Raw genomic sequence first — 18,004 nt, forward strand, 5'->3', positions numbered from 1 at the left:
CATTCAAGTTTAGACTGCTAGGATTTAATGTGGCAGCTGCCCTCTGTCAGATATATTGTCTATATATATGCTCATCACATAACTATCACATAATAAAGAATATATGGGAGTGCATTTGGAATTCGTCAGTAGGTCCATGTGGACGGTACTGAGTCCCGTCTATGTGACCTTGTCTTCATGATTGTGTTGACATGTCAGGTTAAAGGTATGTGGTAGCCGATCAGCAGACTCTGTGTTGAATTGATCGTTTATCATATTAATAAAGGATTATCATGTTCATATGTTGTAAGACTATGGAGAAGGTAATATTTGTGTATTATCATTGCTTGATTTAACATTGGGATTGTTTACAGTAAACTGTGTCTACAGGTCTTAGGGAGTAGTACTGCATATTGTTAAACAAAGGGGTATCAGAAAGCCATTGGCCACCTTGCATTGTGGGTAATAAAGGGTCCAGGTTTTGAGCAGGATGAAGAATGTGTGGAATAAAAATACCTCTGTTCTTCTGTATTGATATGGATCAAACTGTCCATAATGAGTCAAACAGTGTTATAGGAGTTCATTGTTAGACCAGTAGAACTGCTTTTCAACACCTGGAGCCTACATTACCCACAATGCAACTGAGTGCCATTACTGGAGGCAGTTTATCAATTAACATGCAGCTTCCTCCAGAGCCACAAAAAGGCTTTACACTGCTTGTTTCACATATGCAGCACAGCCCCCAACACCTGTAAGCACACTGTAATAAAGAAATGGGAAATAGTTTTCCATCAGGCAGCGATGCATGCAGCAGATGACATGAAACTTAAGTTTGCCTGTAAATAATGCATGCTCCAGGTCTGGTTTGTGTTTGACATTTTGTGGTAACATGTTTGTGAAGGGATATGTACTTATCTGCAAAATACTGTACAACTAAAATAAAGAGCTCAACAAAGTAATTGACACAGAACCTCGCTGTGGGACAGGGATGGGGATTGCGAACATGTTCACTTGTATCTGTGTCGTCTGATGGGAAAATATTTTATGATATACTGTAAAATGTTTTTGTAATGTAGGACCACATCCTCTTTCTCTGGTTAATCCAGTCCTGATATACTCCTACAAGTTTACCACATTTATCTCTCAATAAAAATAATTTGCTGCTCTAATAATTTGTTTCATTAACAACAAAACATATCATGTGAAAGAAATTGCTTGTCGGGACAAAGCTATACAATTACTACTTGCTACAAGGAGAGTAAATATAGGGCTTAATTCAACTAGATGAAAACAATCAGGATGCTGAATCAATGATATGGCTGATGTATTAGCTGGATGTGTAAATAGGCATGTGTGTGCTCGTAAGTTAGCCCTAACAGAATTTTAAATCGATAATATATCAGTGTTGTTTTATACAGCGACTTCTGCTACCCCCAAGTGGCCATAAAAACTGAACACAGGTTTAAAGCTGCTCTGATCAATATTTTGTGTCCGATAAACAACACTACTAAACTACTAAATTATTACGTGTAAGAACATTATCATTAAATTTCACCCACTAATGAAAATTCAATCAGTATCTTCTCAACCCCATGCAGATGGAAAAGCAGGTGAAATTTCATGGCCGCAAAACTGCGTTGCGTCATTCACATGAACAACTGGAGTAGCTGGGGACAGAAAACAAGTCTCTGGGAGCCCCAAGATCGATTGATTGATTAGAATTTTTTTTATTATTTACAACCCACTATGTTTTGTTGAGGTTGGTTGTGCCCAACCCAATTTTTTGTGGACTACTAAACATTTAAGTTCTGGTTGATTTTAACTTTTTAACTCTAAGGTTCCCCTCAGCTGTTCGCAAGGTAACTTAAATACCTAAAACCATCAGTTAATCTGCAATAATACTCTTGTAAAACATGTTTTATTTGGCTTTTATATATACCGTAATTTCCGGACTATTGAGCGCACCTGAATATAAGCCGCACCGACTAATTTTAAAAGGAAAAAAAAATGTGTACATGTATAGGCCGCAGTTGTCTACAAGTCGCAGGTGTCCACGTTGTAACATGAGATATTTACACAGAAAGATGGTACACAGAAAGATTTTTTTAAATGTTTAATTACTGGTAAATAAATGCTTTTTTTGAACAGTGCCTGTAACACAGCAGTAACACGGCATGTTTAAAAAAAATAACCAGCCTTACCAGAAAAGTAATTGATCGCTATCTTTATCTTCCTCCTGCGCACTAAAACCACTGAAGTCGTCTTCTTCAGTGTAAGGATTGAACAGCCCCAGCATGACTTCTTCACACACCTTCCCAGTCTCTCTTTCGTTGTCGCTCTCAATGTCACTTTCATCTCGAGGCGAATTTGTGCTTGTGCTGTCCTCTTCATCACACAGCAGTCCAGCCTTTCGAAACCCGTTGGTGATCGTGGATTTTTTCACACTGCTCCACACTGTCAGGATCCGCTGGCAGACTTGAGAAAAAGTTGCTCTTCGCATGTGTCCAGTTTTGGTGAATGATTTCTCGCCGCTCGTCATCCAAGCCTCCCACTCAACTTGGAGTGCCACTTTAAAAGCATGATTCACACTGATGTCGAGTGGCTGCAAATACTTCGTTGTGCACCCAGGAATCACAGCTGGAATTAAGTTTGTCCTCTTGATGGCTGCTTTCACAGAATCTGTTATATGGGCCCTCATGCTGTCCAAAACGAGCAATGCTTTTTTTCTGTGAAAAAATCCTCCCGGTCGCTTGCCTTAGAACTCTGTCAGCCAGTCCTTCATTAGGCTTTCTATCATCCACCCTTTAGTGTTGAATTTCACGGCGATTTCTCTCGGGAGTTTTTCTTTTGGCATAGTCATCTGCTAAAAAAATCACCATTGGTGGAAGCTTTTGTCCGGATGCTGTGCAGCTCAAATGAAATGCATTCTCTCGTGGCCAGTTGTTTTCAGCGTGACGGACGATTCACCTTTCTTGTTAACAGTCCTAGTGAGAGGCAGGTCAAAGGTCAATGGTACTTCATCCATATTTATTATCTCGTCTGGTACGATGGAATTCTCGGCTATCTTTGTTTGAGTGAATTTGCGGAATTTTGTAACTTTTTTCTCATAGTCGGGAGGGAGTTGCTGACACAGAGTTGTCCTTGCCCTGATGGACAGGCCTTTTCGTCTCATAAATCTGAGACACCACGATGGTCCACCTTTAAAATCTTCAATGTTCTTTTCGGTGGCGATTGTTTTGGCTCTCAGTCGGATCTGCATGGTGGAAACACCTCGGCCGTCTGCTCTCTGTGTATTCACCCATTCTTCAAGAATGTTTTCAAGTTCGGGCCATCTGCTTTTATTACCTCTGAAACCTTTTGTCGTCTTTTTTGTCTTCATGCTGCCGTCTCCAACGTCTCACCATCGATCCATTGATGCCAAGCTTACGTGCAGCAGCTCTATTTCCTTCTTTGACAGCCAGATCGATTGCCTTTAACTTAAAAGCTGCATCATATGCATTTCTTCGTGTGTTTTCCATGATCAGAGTGTTCACAAGATGCGAAAATGAGGGTTCTAAACACAATCAAACTAGCGTCTTCCTCAGCACATTATCTCTTCCACCTGTTTGTCTCGCTCCTGTGCTTCCTGCTAGAGTGCTCCCCTGGAGGCCGTTAGCCGTAAAAATCTATAGATTAGCCGCATCATTGTATAGGCCGCAGAGGTCAAAGCGTGGGAAAAAAGTAGCGGCTTATAGTCCGGAAATTATGGTATACGTACATATATGTATAAGGTTTCACTTATGATGACACACTGTTGTGGTTGTAATGTTAACTGAGTTAGCTAAGGAGCTAACGTTTATTAAACGGCTACCGTTAGAAGCTTAAACTGGAATGTTTTAACGGTAGACGTTACACCAGAGCTGCGTTGGTCCGCCATTGTCTGTTGTTTTTGTTGTCACCGCTGCATTGCATTGTGGGATATTTATGCCGGCGTAGTGTCCAGTGCATGCATACTGTAATATTTACCGGAAATAGTATGCACCTCACGTACTATTGGGTTCATACTAAGGTTTCGGACATGCTAAAAAATCTCACATACTGTTTTAGCATACTCAATAGCATGAATTTCGGATGCAGCCAGAGACACAGGAACGGCATAGAGCATTCGGCCAATTTTCAAAGTTAAACAGCCAGTGCAGACTCCCAGATCAACAAAGTCGGGCAGGCAAAAGGCTCCACTTCTGAAACGTTCCCGCTATGAACTTCATATCGGACAATATATATGCTGATACTGATATATCTGTGATAGGCTAATATTGGCTGATAAAATCGGCCTACAAATAAGACAGTAGGGCTCTACTATTTTGCACAATGTTCATTGTTTGTCCTTCAAGGAATTTAGGTGGTAAAATAATTCCAAGGGGTCATGTAGCTTAAAATAACCATGCTTGAAGTGTATTGTGAGAAACATGAGAAAACCCTGCCTGAATAAACTCAGTCTAATACATATGATTTAAAGGTGTATTACTTTAATTCAGTTACAAAAAGACAATTGTAGTAAGTAGAGAAGGAAGATAACTGGATAAAATGGAATTGTAGACTTAGAAATGTCACAGTTATGGTTAAGGCGTCCTGTAGCAATGTCCTCTGGGAGGTGTACATAGGGATGTCAGGGCAGGGTGGTGCTCCCATTGGGCCATCCCCCATGTTAAAAATTAACAAATCACCTACTGGCTGTCCTTGTGTGTGTTTGTTGCACTCTGCCTACACATGTGCATGTGGTGTGAACATTTTGCCACATTCTTTGTGACATCTCTGGCATAGTCTCTTTTTTTGTACTGTGATGACACCAAATGGTCACAGTTAATCAGAGTGCTGATTTGTAAAAGTTTGCTGTGAATGAAATTAAGATTTTGTGTGTGTTCCAGTTGTCGAGATGTGAGCGATGTCGCTGCGAGGCCAACAGAGAGGTATACTGCAGCATTTCAGACTGCCCCGCCCCTCACTGCGTCAACCCCACCTACGAACCTAACCACTGCTGCCCCATCTGTAAGACTGGTAAGACTTAGTCAGTGCTTTCTCTTTGTTGGTCCAACACTTTGGTCCATGACACAGTCACTCTTAAACATTCATTTTCAGGATGTCCCTTAAATGAGCTGTTGAAATTCATAGTCCACAGATAATTATTATTGTTTTTGGTCCCCCTTTGATCTCAACTGTTGCACCACTCTTACCTGGACTATGAAACTTCATCTGACTTTCAATTAGCTTGCGAGGTTGGAGATAAATGACTGAATTATACTTTTTGGGTGAACTGTTCCTTTAAGACATTACAACCTGTTATGTGATATGCAGTTTGAGCCACCATCATGAAAACTCAGAACCCATATTTCTCCACCTCTCTACTTGTTTACCTTCCATACATGGTGTACAAGCACGCTGAAAACTGCAAGTTTCATCCATGTGTACAAGTCAGGAGCAGAAAAACCTCATGTGCTGTCATACCTCATCTCACAACTCTCATGCCCCCTGCATGTGTGCACATCATTAGAGGCCTGTCATCGTCACAGTGTGTGTTCATCCTGCAGCTTTCAGAATCAGTACTGGTTACATCACCTCACACACCCCGCAGCTTACAGTTACGTCATGTGTGCTTTCACTGCCACTGGAATTCAAGTCCCTTTCTAACATTGGTGGGATTTGTATATGCGGGTGTGTGTGTATCACACAGTAATAGCAGCTTATAACTCATGTATTATGTGCTTTTTGCAGAATAAAATGAAAAAAAAAATCAAAAGCATAATTTAATTGATTCACCACAACCAACAGAAAACCACGTGAACATACTATCTGCTTTATGGTAGTTGTAGTTAAGTTGTAGTTTCTATTTATATGCTCCTCTGCTGGACAGACAGTAGGACAGATGGTTTGATTTGTTGCATCACTGTTTTTTTGTTTTTTTCTGCCTTGTCTCTTCCCACTGCTGCCAAATTCCCTCACGTCAGCTGTTATTTATCGAACACAGTTGGATCTGGCATCTGATGAACTATACTTCCTGTCCTCCTGCCGACTGGCGTCAGTAATTGTTTCACAGGTAGCTGCCAAGTAAAGGAACCCCCATCTGTGTCTGAGGGATGCAAATGATTTCAAAGGCATGATTTTTACATTTTTGCTTGATTGGTACTATGTTTATCCAGCCCAAGCACCACATAAAGTCTTTACTGAAAACATCATACAGGCACATGTTGAAGGGAAAAATAAATGGCATCTGAGAGAAGGATTTTGTAAGGAAGCAGACAGCATCTGAAACTTTTCCTTTGTGGTGCTTGTGTTGTATTGCCCTCACCATCAATATCATACACACATCGACTAATTCATAATGACCTTGAACCAAAACCGAAGAATCTGTGCTACATCTGACTGGCAGCTGTTGAGGTATGCACAGATTATCTGTAAATTATTGAGAATTTACAGTCGAGGATCTTGTTTAAACACTGATAGTGGCCACTTGGGGGCAGACGAAACATGCTGAAACCACAACACCTACATATCATAACAAAACAACAACAATGAGCATGCTGAGACTAAACCAGACAAAGATGTTAAAGTTGCTAAAAGATTAGAATAACTGCTCTGTGGGGCTTCAGGCTAATTAAAGGAAAAGTACACTGAAATGAGAAGAAAAATTCAGTCATTATCTCCTCACCCCCATGCTTCGTGGAGCTTCACAGCAAAACAGTGTTGCTGTCCCCTAAACAACTGAAGTAGCAGCGGAGCTGTTTTAAAACAAAACTAAATAACTGAAAAAAAAACAAAACGACTCAATTTGTCTAACATTATTCAGCTATCACTGAGCTTCAGAAGTAGTGCATGCCACCACTTTCAGCTTAGCAGCTAAAGTGAAAGTGTCAGATGTGAAATGGGTATAAATAGTGTCTCATCATTTTTCTGTTTAAAACAATTCAAAAGCCAAATGACTGCTTTATCACAGCCAAACTGGGAAACACATCAGCCAATGGTGCACATTGCACAGTTGAGATTCAGGATAGTTATAATTGATGAGATTCAGGATAGTTATAATTGATGACTGATAATTCTAGGCATAGGCATGGAAGCGCAGGATGTTAAAGTAATACACAAGATTACCAAGGTGAGGAGATCCTCACGTTACACAGTAAACCTGTGTTTGGTTAAGTGCTCTGATGAGCTGATGGTGGCATGTCACATGACTCTAGATCAATCTGTAAGTACAAGTACAACCTGTGGGGAAAAAAGTGTTTAACCCTAATTTGGGGCAAAGTCACTGAACCTTTTATGTCCTGGTGACAACTGTTTTCAAAGTTCTATCTCTCTCCACATTCATTTAGGTAGTGGCCTGGCCTATTAGCCTAAAATAACTGCCAAGATGGCTGCTGAGTGGCACGACTTTCCTTAAAGGACTTTTGTGTTGCTCAACTAAATCATTTGTTTTCAACTGGAGAAAATGCAGCTAGACACAGAGAAGATTGTCATATATAATGACATCTGAAGGATAGCATCTGGTAACCATGGAGACGACTAAAACCTTTGAACCATGAATTGAAAACTGCGCAGCTCTGTAATTTTTCATCAAAAGTGTTGATCGCTGTGCTATATATTAAGCTTTAACCTGCAAACGTTCCCCCATAAAACTATAATCTGTAATTTTAACACTTCAGATTTTTATACAGACTCGTGCAGTTCCCATAGGAAATATGTATTCCTATAGAAAAGTGGGAGGTTAAGTAGCTTTTTCATGGATGGCCAAATGAGGCTGTGTTTGAAGGTGGGACGTCAGGGATATTTAGGTTTATTGTGAAATCCGATATTCCAGGGTATAATTGGCTGTTTTTGACTATTTTTGATTTTGCATTTATATTTCACCTTAAAAACTATTTACTTGGTGTCATTATTTTCAGCACAACCACACATGTGTGACTGTACGGTTATTTATTTTTTTTTTACATACTGTATTAACACAATGGACCTAAATTCACAAAAAAAAAACATAAAATCCGAGTAGAAAAAGTTAGATTTTTTTACTGTGAAAACCACAAATATGTTTAACAAACCATTTTTTATTACTTATAATGCAAATATAAATTGTTGTTTGCTAAATATGTGCGTAATTTTCAAAATTTACAAAATTATGTAACTATTTACATTTAAATGCAGGCAGTGCTCAGGTCTGCCTGAGCTCCTTCCAGCTGAATAAAGAGCTGCATTGCCTGCTCCACATTCAGCTTCTCCTCATTGTTCTGACTCATTAAACAAAAAAACAACTCCACTACACACTAAACACACTACACCAAACACTACATAACACACTAACTACACACTCCAAACACGCTAAATGTCACAAATCTCTCAACTCTCAATATCGCTGTCTTTACACCGACCGTCGTTGCCTGTCATTCATCCGCCTCCGTCCCTCCCACAACTTCCCGTTCCTCAGCAACCAAACTTGCTGCTTGGACACTTTCGTGACAAAAGCCAGTTTTTACCATTTCTTCCTGCACCAGACACAAAGCAAACGTGATGGCAATGTTCGCGAAAAAGCGTGGCGGACATTATTTACCCTAAGTCCGGTTTTGGACGTGCCGGTGCGTCCGGTCCGTCGACTCGGGAGGTGGGCCGTGTGGGTGGCCTAGCAGCTAGCTACACACGAACATCCTCAGATTCCGATTCCACTTTGTTGTCCGTGCGTCTCCGGATCTCCTCAGACCGGAACAGACTCGGTCCGGGCTCGTTTAGTCTCATTAATTAAGTCAGTTTAGATGCACAGAACAGAACAGAACGGGACCGAACTGCCGGCAAAATCCCGGTCCAGCTTGCGCCGCTGCAGGTATAAATCAGCTTGTTTCTTTAGGTATGTCGTGGGCTAGAGCTCTGCAGTGATTGGCTCTGGTGCACATGTGGCTACGGTGTGCAGTGATTGGCTCTGGTGCGCACGTGACTGTGGTGGCTCCGGTGGACAATGCTCGCAGAATTTGTAAAGCATTTATGAAATAATTTATTAATGGTATCATTGCAGTCCAGACAAATCCGACATCGCACACCCTTGAACCACGCAGCAACCATGTTGAAACTCTCAGGTCAGTCTGATCCTGATCCGCAGAGATATTTGAGGCACAGATACACACACACACAGACACACAGACAGACAGACAAAGATTCCTTGCTTTTATAGAGAGATGAATCAAATATTATATAACGTTTTCATTACTGAGATTTAGAGCTGCAGATGGGAAGATATAGGTAGCTGTGGACCAGCTGTTTACCCTTGTTTCCAATCTTTACGTTGAGCTAGTTGGCTGCTGCTGTTAACTCCATACAGACGGAAATAGAGATAGACTTATCATCCAACAGAAAGAGGGCAAATTAAAGTATTTCCCAAAACACTGAACTCTTAATTTAAAGTGAAACTTTTTTTGTGAATGTATATGAGTCAAACCTTCGTGTAAAAGCATAACTACGACGAAAGAGGCACTTCAGGTTTACCGTATTTTTGTTTTCTGGTCTGACTGACGCTATTTTCAAAACACCAAGAATGCATGAAACAACATGAAACATGAAACTTTGCTTGTGGTATCACCAGAGTCTCTACACATGAACACAAGGATTGAAAACAATGGGCCTCATTCATGAACCGTTACGAACAAATTTGTTCTTAAGTCCCACTTACGAAGATTTTACGAAGATCGTGGCATTCATGAATTTTTTCTTATCCAGGATTTATTCTTAGGTAAGAACAAATCCTACGAACAATCAGGAGTACTCTTATGCACATTTCAGTGCCGACATGTTGGAATGGTTGTATTTTCTTCTTTTGTGCAGTTCGATAAAATACGATATTAGAGTGATAATTCTGTCATATTTATTTATTTATTCATTCATTTAATATTTTTGGTAATTTTAAATTTTAGAATAAATTAAATGTGCCAATGATTTAACATTAAGCAAGTAAATTGGAAACCATGCCATCAATTAGTAACCCCCCCCCCCCACCCTATTTATACATGGCATTTCTCCATCCAAGGCAACATTGTTGTAAAACAATGGCATATATATTGCTGCTGCAAGAGATTGCTGATCGTGCCCTACGGAGGGAACGGATGTTTCGGGATCACATAGATCTTTTTATAGAGAACGATGATTTCGTCTTCGAACGCTTTAGGCTCCCATGACCGGTTCTGATTTTTTTAATTTTATTTTGTTGCTGTTTGCTCTGTACTACGGCATCAGTGTCTACACGGCCCTGCAGTTTCTTTTATGGGCATTAATGGGTGGTCACCTATGCAAATCCTATGTTAATTAGACTCACCTGGCACGCGCGCTCAATTTACGAGGAGGTAGCATTCATCAATGTAGGAACACAGCTGCGAACAATTCTGAGGCTTACAAACGCATTGATGAATCTGACGTAGGGTTTTCTTAAGGACCCTCTTAAGAACAACTTAAGAAAGAATCTAAGAAGATTCTTAAGAAGATATTGGTGAATGAGCCCCATTGTTTGTGTACCCAGTTTACTAAAAAGAGAGTTTTTGGATAACTCCCGTTAGCAGATGTTTCCTCCGCTCGCCGCCGTCCTGCCAGTGAGAAGTGTCGATTTCCGAATGCAACGTAACATGGAGGTGAGTTAAGGTGGACCACTCATAAAGCTTGGTTCCATATAAATGCACAGATAATTCATTGTTTTGTCATTAGCGAAAAACAATATTCAGACTTAAGACTTCAGACTTCAGACTCATTTTATTGTAATTTCTTCACCAAGGAACATGGAAAAAAAAACGAAACACAGTGCTTAGGTCCCGGTGCCAAGTTACAATATATAAATAAATATGCTACTAAAAAAGCATATAATATAAGCATATAATTATGTACAAATATAAACAAATCAGTAGAAAAACTAAACATCCAGACTAAAACTAAAGATTCATTTATAGCCAATAACTTAAGTGCAACCTCATAAATTGCCACCTCATAAAGTGCCATAAGGGAATGGACATTTAAGCAGTGCAGCAATCAAGGGTGCAGCATTGTTGAGCTGTTTAGCAGCCTGACAGCATCCGGGAAGAAGCTGTTCTTCATTCTGGTGGATCTCGACCGGATGCTGCGCAGTCTCCTGCCTGAGGGGAGGGGGCAAAACAGTCCATGTGCAGAGTGGGTGGGGTCTCGTATGATGCAGGTAGCTCTGTCAGTGCAACGGCTGATGTAGATGTTCGAGAGGGGTGGAAAGCTGCATCTGGTGGTCTTTTGTGCAGACTTTACTACCCTCTGCAGTGCCTTCTTCTCTGCCTCGGTGCAGCTGCAGTACCAGACTGTGATGCAGGAGGTCAGTACACTCTCCACCACACATCTGTAGAAGGAGCTGAGGGATGTTTGAGTTCAGCCCCGCCCCCTTCAACTTCCTCAGAAAATACAGACGCTGATGAGCCTTTTTGACAAGCCTCATAGTGTTTTCACGCCAGGTGAGGATGTTGGAGAGGTGTACACCAAGGTACTTAATGCTGGGGACCACCTCCACAGCTGTGCCGTTGATGTGAAGAGGAGGAGGAGTGGCAGTGCTGTTCGGAAGTCCACTATCATTTCTTTTGTTTTGCTGTTATTGAGTGTAAGGTTGTTCTCCCTGCACCACAGTCCCAGTCTATCTACCTCCTGCCTGTCTGCTGACTCATCTCCGTTGGTGATAAGCCCCACCACAGCTGTATCGTCCGCAAACTTCACTATAAGGTTACTGTCACAGTGTGCTCTGCGGTCATGAGTGAGCAGGGTGAAGAGCAGTGGGCTGATGAGGCAGCCCTGGGGGGAGCCAGTGTTGAGGATGTTGGTGGAGGATATGGTGTTATTAATCCTTACAGACTGAGGTCTATTTGTCAGGAAGTCCAGAACCCAGTTGCAGAGTGATGAGGCTAGTCCGAGAGTTGACAGTTTATTCACCAGTGTCTGCGGTATGATGGTATTGAAGGCAGAGGTGAAATCCAAGAACAGCAGCCTCACATAGGAGTTCTTCTTCTCCAGGTGTGTGATGGATGAGTGTATTAAGGCAGCGATGGCGTCAGCTGTGGAGCGGTTTGGTCTGTAGGCATACTGGTGGGAGTCAATTGTTATATTGATGGACTTTTTAATGCTAACCATAACCAGCCTCTCAAAACATTTAATCACAATAGGGGTGAGAGCGATTGGACGATAGTCATTGAGACAAGACACTGTGGTGGAGGCCTTTGACACAGGGACAATGGTAGATGTCTTGAGGCATGTGGGAACAGTGGCCTGTGACAGTGAGATGTTAAAAATGTCTGCCATGACTGATGAGAGCTGGTGTGCACAGTCCTTAAGGATCCTGCCTGGAACTCTAATCAGGGCCTGTAGCTTTTCGGGGGTTTATTTTCTGCAGCGTCTTCCTTACCTCAGCTGGTGTTATACTGAGAGGGGAGTCATCAGGTGAGATTTTAAACCTGGCGATGGTGCTGGTGTTTGATGACTTGAAACGAGCATAAAAGATGTTGAGAGCATCAGGTAGTGATGGATCAGAAGGGCATTCTGCACTCTTCCTGTTGTAGTCTGTGATGCTCTTAATGCCCTTCCACATGCTGCGTGGGTCATTAGATAAGAAATGACCCTGTATTTTTTTAGCATAGTTGGACTTTGCTCTCTTGACTCCCACTGTAAGGCTCTGTCGAGCAGCTCTGAGTGCCTCTACATCCCCTGCTTTAAATGCAGCATCCCTTATTCTCAGAAGACGGTGCACTTCTGCATTTAGCCATGGCTTCTGGTTAGGAGAGATGGTGATGGTTTTTGTAGTAGTGACATACTCCACACACTTCACAATGTAGGCCAGGACTGATTCTGAATATTCCTCCAAGTTTACTGCATTGCCCTCTGTAGCTGCCTCTTTAAACATCTGCCAGTCTGTGGTTTCAAAGCAGACCTGGAGCATTGGGACGGCTTCAGCAGGCCACACAGTGATGGTTTTCTGTGTGGCTGTCATTCTTTTAGTCACAGGGCAGTATGCTGGGACCAACATGATGGAGATGTGGTCGGAGGCACCAAGGTGGGGGCGGAGAGCAGCTCTGTACGTCCCTCATCTGTTTGTATACACTTTTTTCAAGTGTATATATCGCGTAGCAGGTAGTGTGGCTGGCATTTGATAATCAAATACTCCACTGCCTCAGAGCAATGTCTTCCGACCAGCAAACAGTTTGCGCAGCAACTTTTGTTCACATAGATGCAGACTCCTCCTTTTGTTTTTCCTGACAGCTGATCGCCATCCGAGCGGAAGAACATCCGGTCATCAAGTTGGAAAGCAGAGTCTGGCATGCCGTTGCTAAGCCAGGGTCTCTGTCAATACAGTTACACAACAGTCCTTCATTTCCTTCTGGCGTAGTCTCAGCCTTAATAAGTCCATCTTGTTGTCCAGCGCACGCACGTTGGATAGAAAGAGTGATGGGATAGCAGGTCTGCTGGCACTAGCCTTAAGCTTGGCTAGCACCCCGGCTCTCTTGCCCCTCTTCTGTTTCCTCGAACACCGACTTCACTTCCCCCTGAAGCGGCGAAGTCTGTACCTCCACTCTGATGCACTTAATAGCTGTAATCTGCCGAGTTGTGCTTTAAGTTCAGAGGTAGCTGGCTGGTTGGTATTTAGCTCCAAAAGCTGAGCCTTGCTGTAAGCTTTTAGAGCTAAATACCAACCAGCCAAATATTGATCTTGATGTTGAAAAAGGAGTCTCATATAAGAAACGATACTAAAATCAAAAGCTGGAAAAGTCACGTGAGATATCGCGTGGATAGTTGTTGCCGGAAGACAGTAGCGGTCCACCTTAACTGTCCTCCACGTTACGTCGCATTCGGAGATCGATACTTCTCAGCTGCCAGGACGGCGGCTAGCAGAACAAGCTTCCGCTAAGGTGAGTTGTTCAAAGACTTTCTTTTTAGTAAACTCTGTGTACACAATGTTCTCAATGCTCGTGTTCATGTGTAGAGACTATGAGCAAAGTTTCATGTGTGCCAAGCCTTCTTAGTGTTTTAAAAATATATGCTATCGCTAATTTGCCCAAGCACTCCCATTGAAAATGAGTTTGACCCGAAAACGAAAATACGGTAAATATTAAAAGTGCCTCTTTCGTCGTAATTATGCTTTTACACGAAGGTTTGACTCATATACATTCACAAAAAAAGCCCAAGTTGCAAGTTTCACTTTAAGACTCAAGAAATCTCTTCAAAGAAATCTGTAAACCAGACTCTGGCATAATAAAAAAAAAATGGCTTGCGTTTGCCCAACAAGACAAAATGGTGCTTGAAAGATAGATTTCATGTGAGCAACTTGCCCCTGTGGGCTACTGTCTGTGCTGTTGCTCCAGGTCCCAACTGCTTTGCTGGGAACCGGGTGATTCCAGCGGGGGAGCGTGTGAACATTGATGAGCAGACGGTCTGCTACTGTACCTACCGGGATGGGACGTGGCACACCCATCCCCATGCCACCTGCGAGCAGCGCCCCAAGCCAAGCCTGACACCCAGCACCCGTACCGAGCCACCCAGGGATGGGGAGGGCAGGAGGAGAGGGGAGAGTCCGTTTATTCCCAGACTGGATGTGATACCATGAAGTGTCTCATCGATGCAGAACCACTCAAAACTGTATATAAACTAATTAGTATTAGAGGAGTTGAATTGGGCTTCAGTATGGCATTACTAAACCTGCACATGTATGTTTAACACAAGCAGTGACATGATTTGAGAACAGCTGTGCTTCAAAGAAAGTAGGCTGGGTTCATCTGCAGGGTGGTTGTTCTTGATGAGGTTAAAGAAGGGGATGGGGGTGGGGGTTGGGGGTGGGGAGGGTTGCTACACCTGTCAAACATCCCATTCTCACACATGCAGTAACCAGTGGTAATGGTGTCAGATTCACCATCGATAGTCTCAGTACATTTTGAAACAATGGGGCCTCAATTTGAGACAGGGACAGACCAAAGCAGTTGGTAAAGAATGAATTGTCTCCAGCTGTCTTGCTTCAAACAACCTTTAAAGCAACATTATGTAGTTATCCATACTCTTCATACATACAGTCTCCAAGTGCAACACGGCTCGAGGTTGTAAAAGTAAAAATGTCATGTCTTGAAATCTTGTCATGAAGTAAACACGCAGGCTAAACCTCTGTTGAAATGTGCTGACTTGGCTTATGATCAAAACTAACAAGTTGTCAACTCTGCCAACAGTCAAACATCAAGACAAAAACTTTGCAAGCCAGCTAATATTACTGACTATTCAACAGCAATATCAGCTCTGCGTCTGTCTGCAGCCTTTGACTTAGCGAAGCAGTTGCCAACAACCAAAAACCAGTGTTAGGTCTACTCCTGCCTCTTGCTCAGACACTCTCTTTTTCTCTTCCTCTATCAGCGTCCTCTCCAGTTTCTTCACCTCGGTCATGTTGACCATAGAGGCTGCCAAACATGGTTCTGGTACCCATGTCATGAAAAACTCCTCCTGGCTGTCCAAAGCTACTGTGACAATGCTTTAAACAGCAACACTCTCCCAGCAGTGCTCCAAGCAGAGTGAGCTAACAGAGTTAATGTGTAGTTACAGTACACAGCAGTGGCAGCTTTCAGGAAACTCTGTAAATCACAGAGAGTTGAAGCAAAGCAGCTGGACGACATCAGAGTAAAAGCCAGCAAACATTTTCTCCATAAAATATTATCAATTTTCACTCAAATCAGTGACCGTTGGCTATGTCTTTGAAGTCCTGCTGAAAAGTGTGACGCTCTGTGATCCTATCCACTTACCAAAGTTACATAGTGCAGAAATTATTATCCGATTGTACTATTATTCTACCAGTATTATCAGTATAAAAAGTTATTTAATCCTAATATTCTCAGTAGGTGATCTGAGGAGGGATACCTGCCATCTCCCCTCCCTATCCCCTTGTATCAGAGCGAGTGCGGGGGCAGAGAGTAGTTTAATTTGATTTGTTCGTCCAGTCTGCCTGACTCAATGATCCTTAATGAGGTTTGTGACAGACTATGCCCCAACCAGGGCTCTGAAATATCAGTAGCTTGACTGTGATATGTTTTGAGAAATTCTGGGCGTTGTCTGTGGGTTTGGTAATCCCGTTTTTGTTTCTCAATCCCGCCCTTCTGTCAGTTTCATCATGGATCAACGATCTCTGAACTATATACTATAAAAACTCAATTCTGCACCATATTATAGCCGATATACTCTATAGTGCAGTGTCATCTTCATGATCAAAGTAACAATGAAAGGGAGAAGATCATAGAGACACAGTGGTGTCTGTAATATTTCTACAATCTTGTGTCTTTGCTGCTGAAAATATCCCCCAGACCATCTCACTTCTCACAGATAGAGTTTTTGCTACAGGGTTAGCTTTTTAAATAGTACAGGTGAAAAATCATTTAAGAAGTGGACTAATGAAATGTAATCTCAGTTAACTCAGGTTAACTTCTCCTTTCCAATAAAGATAAGGACAATGCAGCTGACATTAGCCTATTGGCATCAAACACACAGATTTTACACAGTGGGAACATAAACTGCCTGGCAGAAAAAAGTAAGGAGTAATCTGGAGTAAGAGCCTTCCATTGGATAATTACTTCCATGTCAGAAGACATATCCTGTGGTCCTGGAAAAGTTGTTACTGTTTCAGAAGGGTCAAATGATTGTTCTGCATCAAGAAAAGAAAACAACTAAGGAGGTTGCTGAAACTGCTAAAATTGGGTTAAGAACTGTCCAACACATTATTGAAACTGATGAAGGTGAAGAATGAAGGTGATCCAAGATCAACGTTTGGTGAAATCAAAATTCAACAGAACTGAAGGATATCTGTAATGGTGAAAGTAAGAAGGTGTTATGATCGGGGGTGGGGGATATTCAGTTAGTCAGGTCTTGGTTCTGCAATGTTATGTGCCCAAAAAATGAAGCCATCTGACTACCTGCGTATACGTTGTATACATTTTTCCATCAATGGATTTTTTTCTTCTTTTTTCAAAAGATTAATGCAACTCTGGAGTGAAATAAGTGTTGTGAAAGGATATGAACAACATGCCCCGGCGAATGCGTGCTGTAATCAATGAATTATTAGAGTGTGTGACTTTTGCTTTTTTGGCTTGGCAGTGTACGACACAGTTGTCTGGGTATCATCAGATAAACTTATTTATTTGAAATTTCAAAATGAAAGAAAAGAATTGGATGTGCTATAATAACCCTTTGGAATTTTACTTACATGCTCTTTTTGGCCTTGGAATTAACCATGGAGTCAATATACATGATGAGCTTGTTAACTAGACATGCTTAAATTGGCAGCATTCGTTAGAGCAGATAACACAGTTTAATCCACTCCTGACACTTCAGCTGTTTTTTGGGTTTCAGAGAGTGTAAAAAGACACCACGCTGCAAGTATTGCTCTTTCAACAGCTTTCTAACACAATAAGGATTAGAGACAGGCAATTTTCACTATTATACGATTTATCTATTCATGAAAGAAAAAAAGGTGAGGGGGTGAGGAGGAGCCACACAATGACAGAGAGAGAGAGATTTGATAAACATTTTGGAGTCTCTCCCTGCACATGTTCACATCTATAATGTATCTATAGTCGTGGTCGTAAGTTTCCATCCACTCATAGAACAAGAATATATCTTGGCAGGCTTCAGTTCCAATGATTTCTATAGCTCTCATGTTTTTGTGATGAATGAGTGGAACACAAACTACTCTGTCACAAAAAATATTCATGAAGTTTGGTTCTGTAGTTAATTTATTATAGTTCTTCTGAAAATGTGACCAAATCTGCTGGATCAAAAATATACATAAAGTAAGTTGGAAGATCAATTTTGGTGATAATAGAAAGGTGTGTCAACCAAATATTCTTTGTATCATGGCCTCTCAACTTCTTCTGAGTGGTTCTGATTGACAAAAGCCAGTGACTTTTCTGGGCCCATTTTATTAGGACTTGTTTGATACAGCCATCAGATTCAGCCACAACCACTACAATGGTAAAGTCTAAACAGGTAAACATTCATCTCAAAG

At 41.7% G+C, this 18,004-nt stretch overlaps 1 protein-coding gene across 5 annotated transcripts in view; it reads left to right on the forward strand.

The window, feature by feature from the left end:
• Positions 1–18,004, forward strand: part of LOC115576281 (von Willebrand factor C domain-containing protein 2-like) — a 53,958-nt gene that overhangs the window by 520 nt on the left and 35,434 nt on the right. For 3 of the 5 annotated variants that reach the window (XR_003982805.1, XM_030408806.1, XM_030408804.1), the window contains exon 2: positions 4,887–5,016. Coding sequence is in view for 4 of the 5 variants with exons in the window: in XM_030408806.1 (XP_030264666.1) it covers positions 4,887–5,016 (130 nt within the window). In the remaining variant the exon portion in view is untranslated. Of the gene's footprint in view, positions 1–4,886; positions 5,017–5,963; positions 6,053–14,336; positions 14,785–18,004 lie in introns of those variants that run through there. The other 2 variants (XM_030408805.1, XM_030408803.1) reach the window with 2 other exon arrangements.

The sequence above is a fragment of the Sparus aurata genome, chromosome 23, assembly GCF_900880675.1.
Source record: "Sparus aurata chromosome 23, fSpaAur1.1, whole genome shotgun sequence".
In the NCBI taxonomy this organism is placed as follows: domain Eukaryota; kingdom Metazoa; phylum Chordata; class Actinopteri; order Spariformes; family Sparidae; genus Sparus; species Sparus aurata.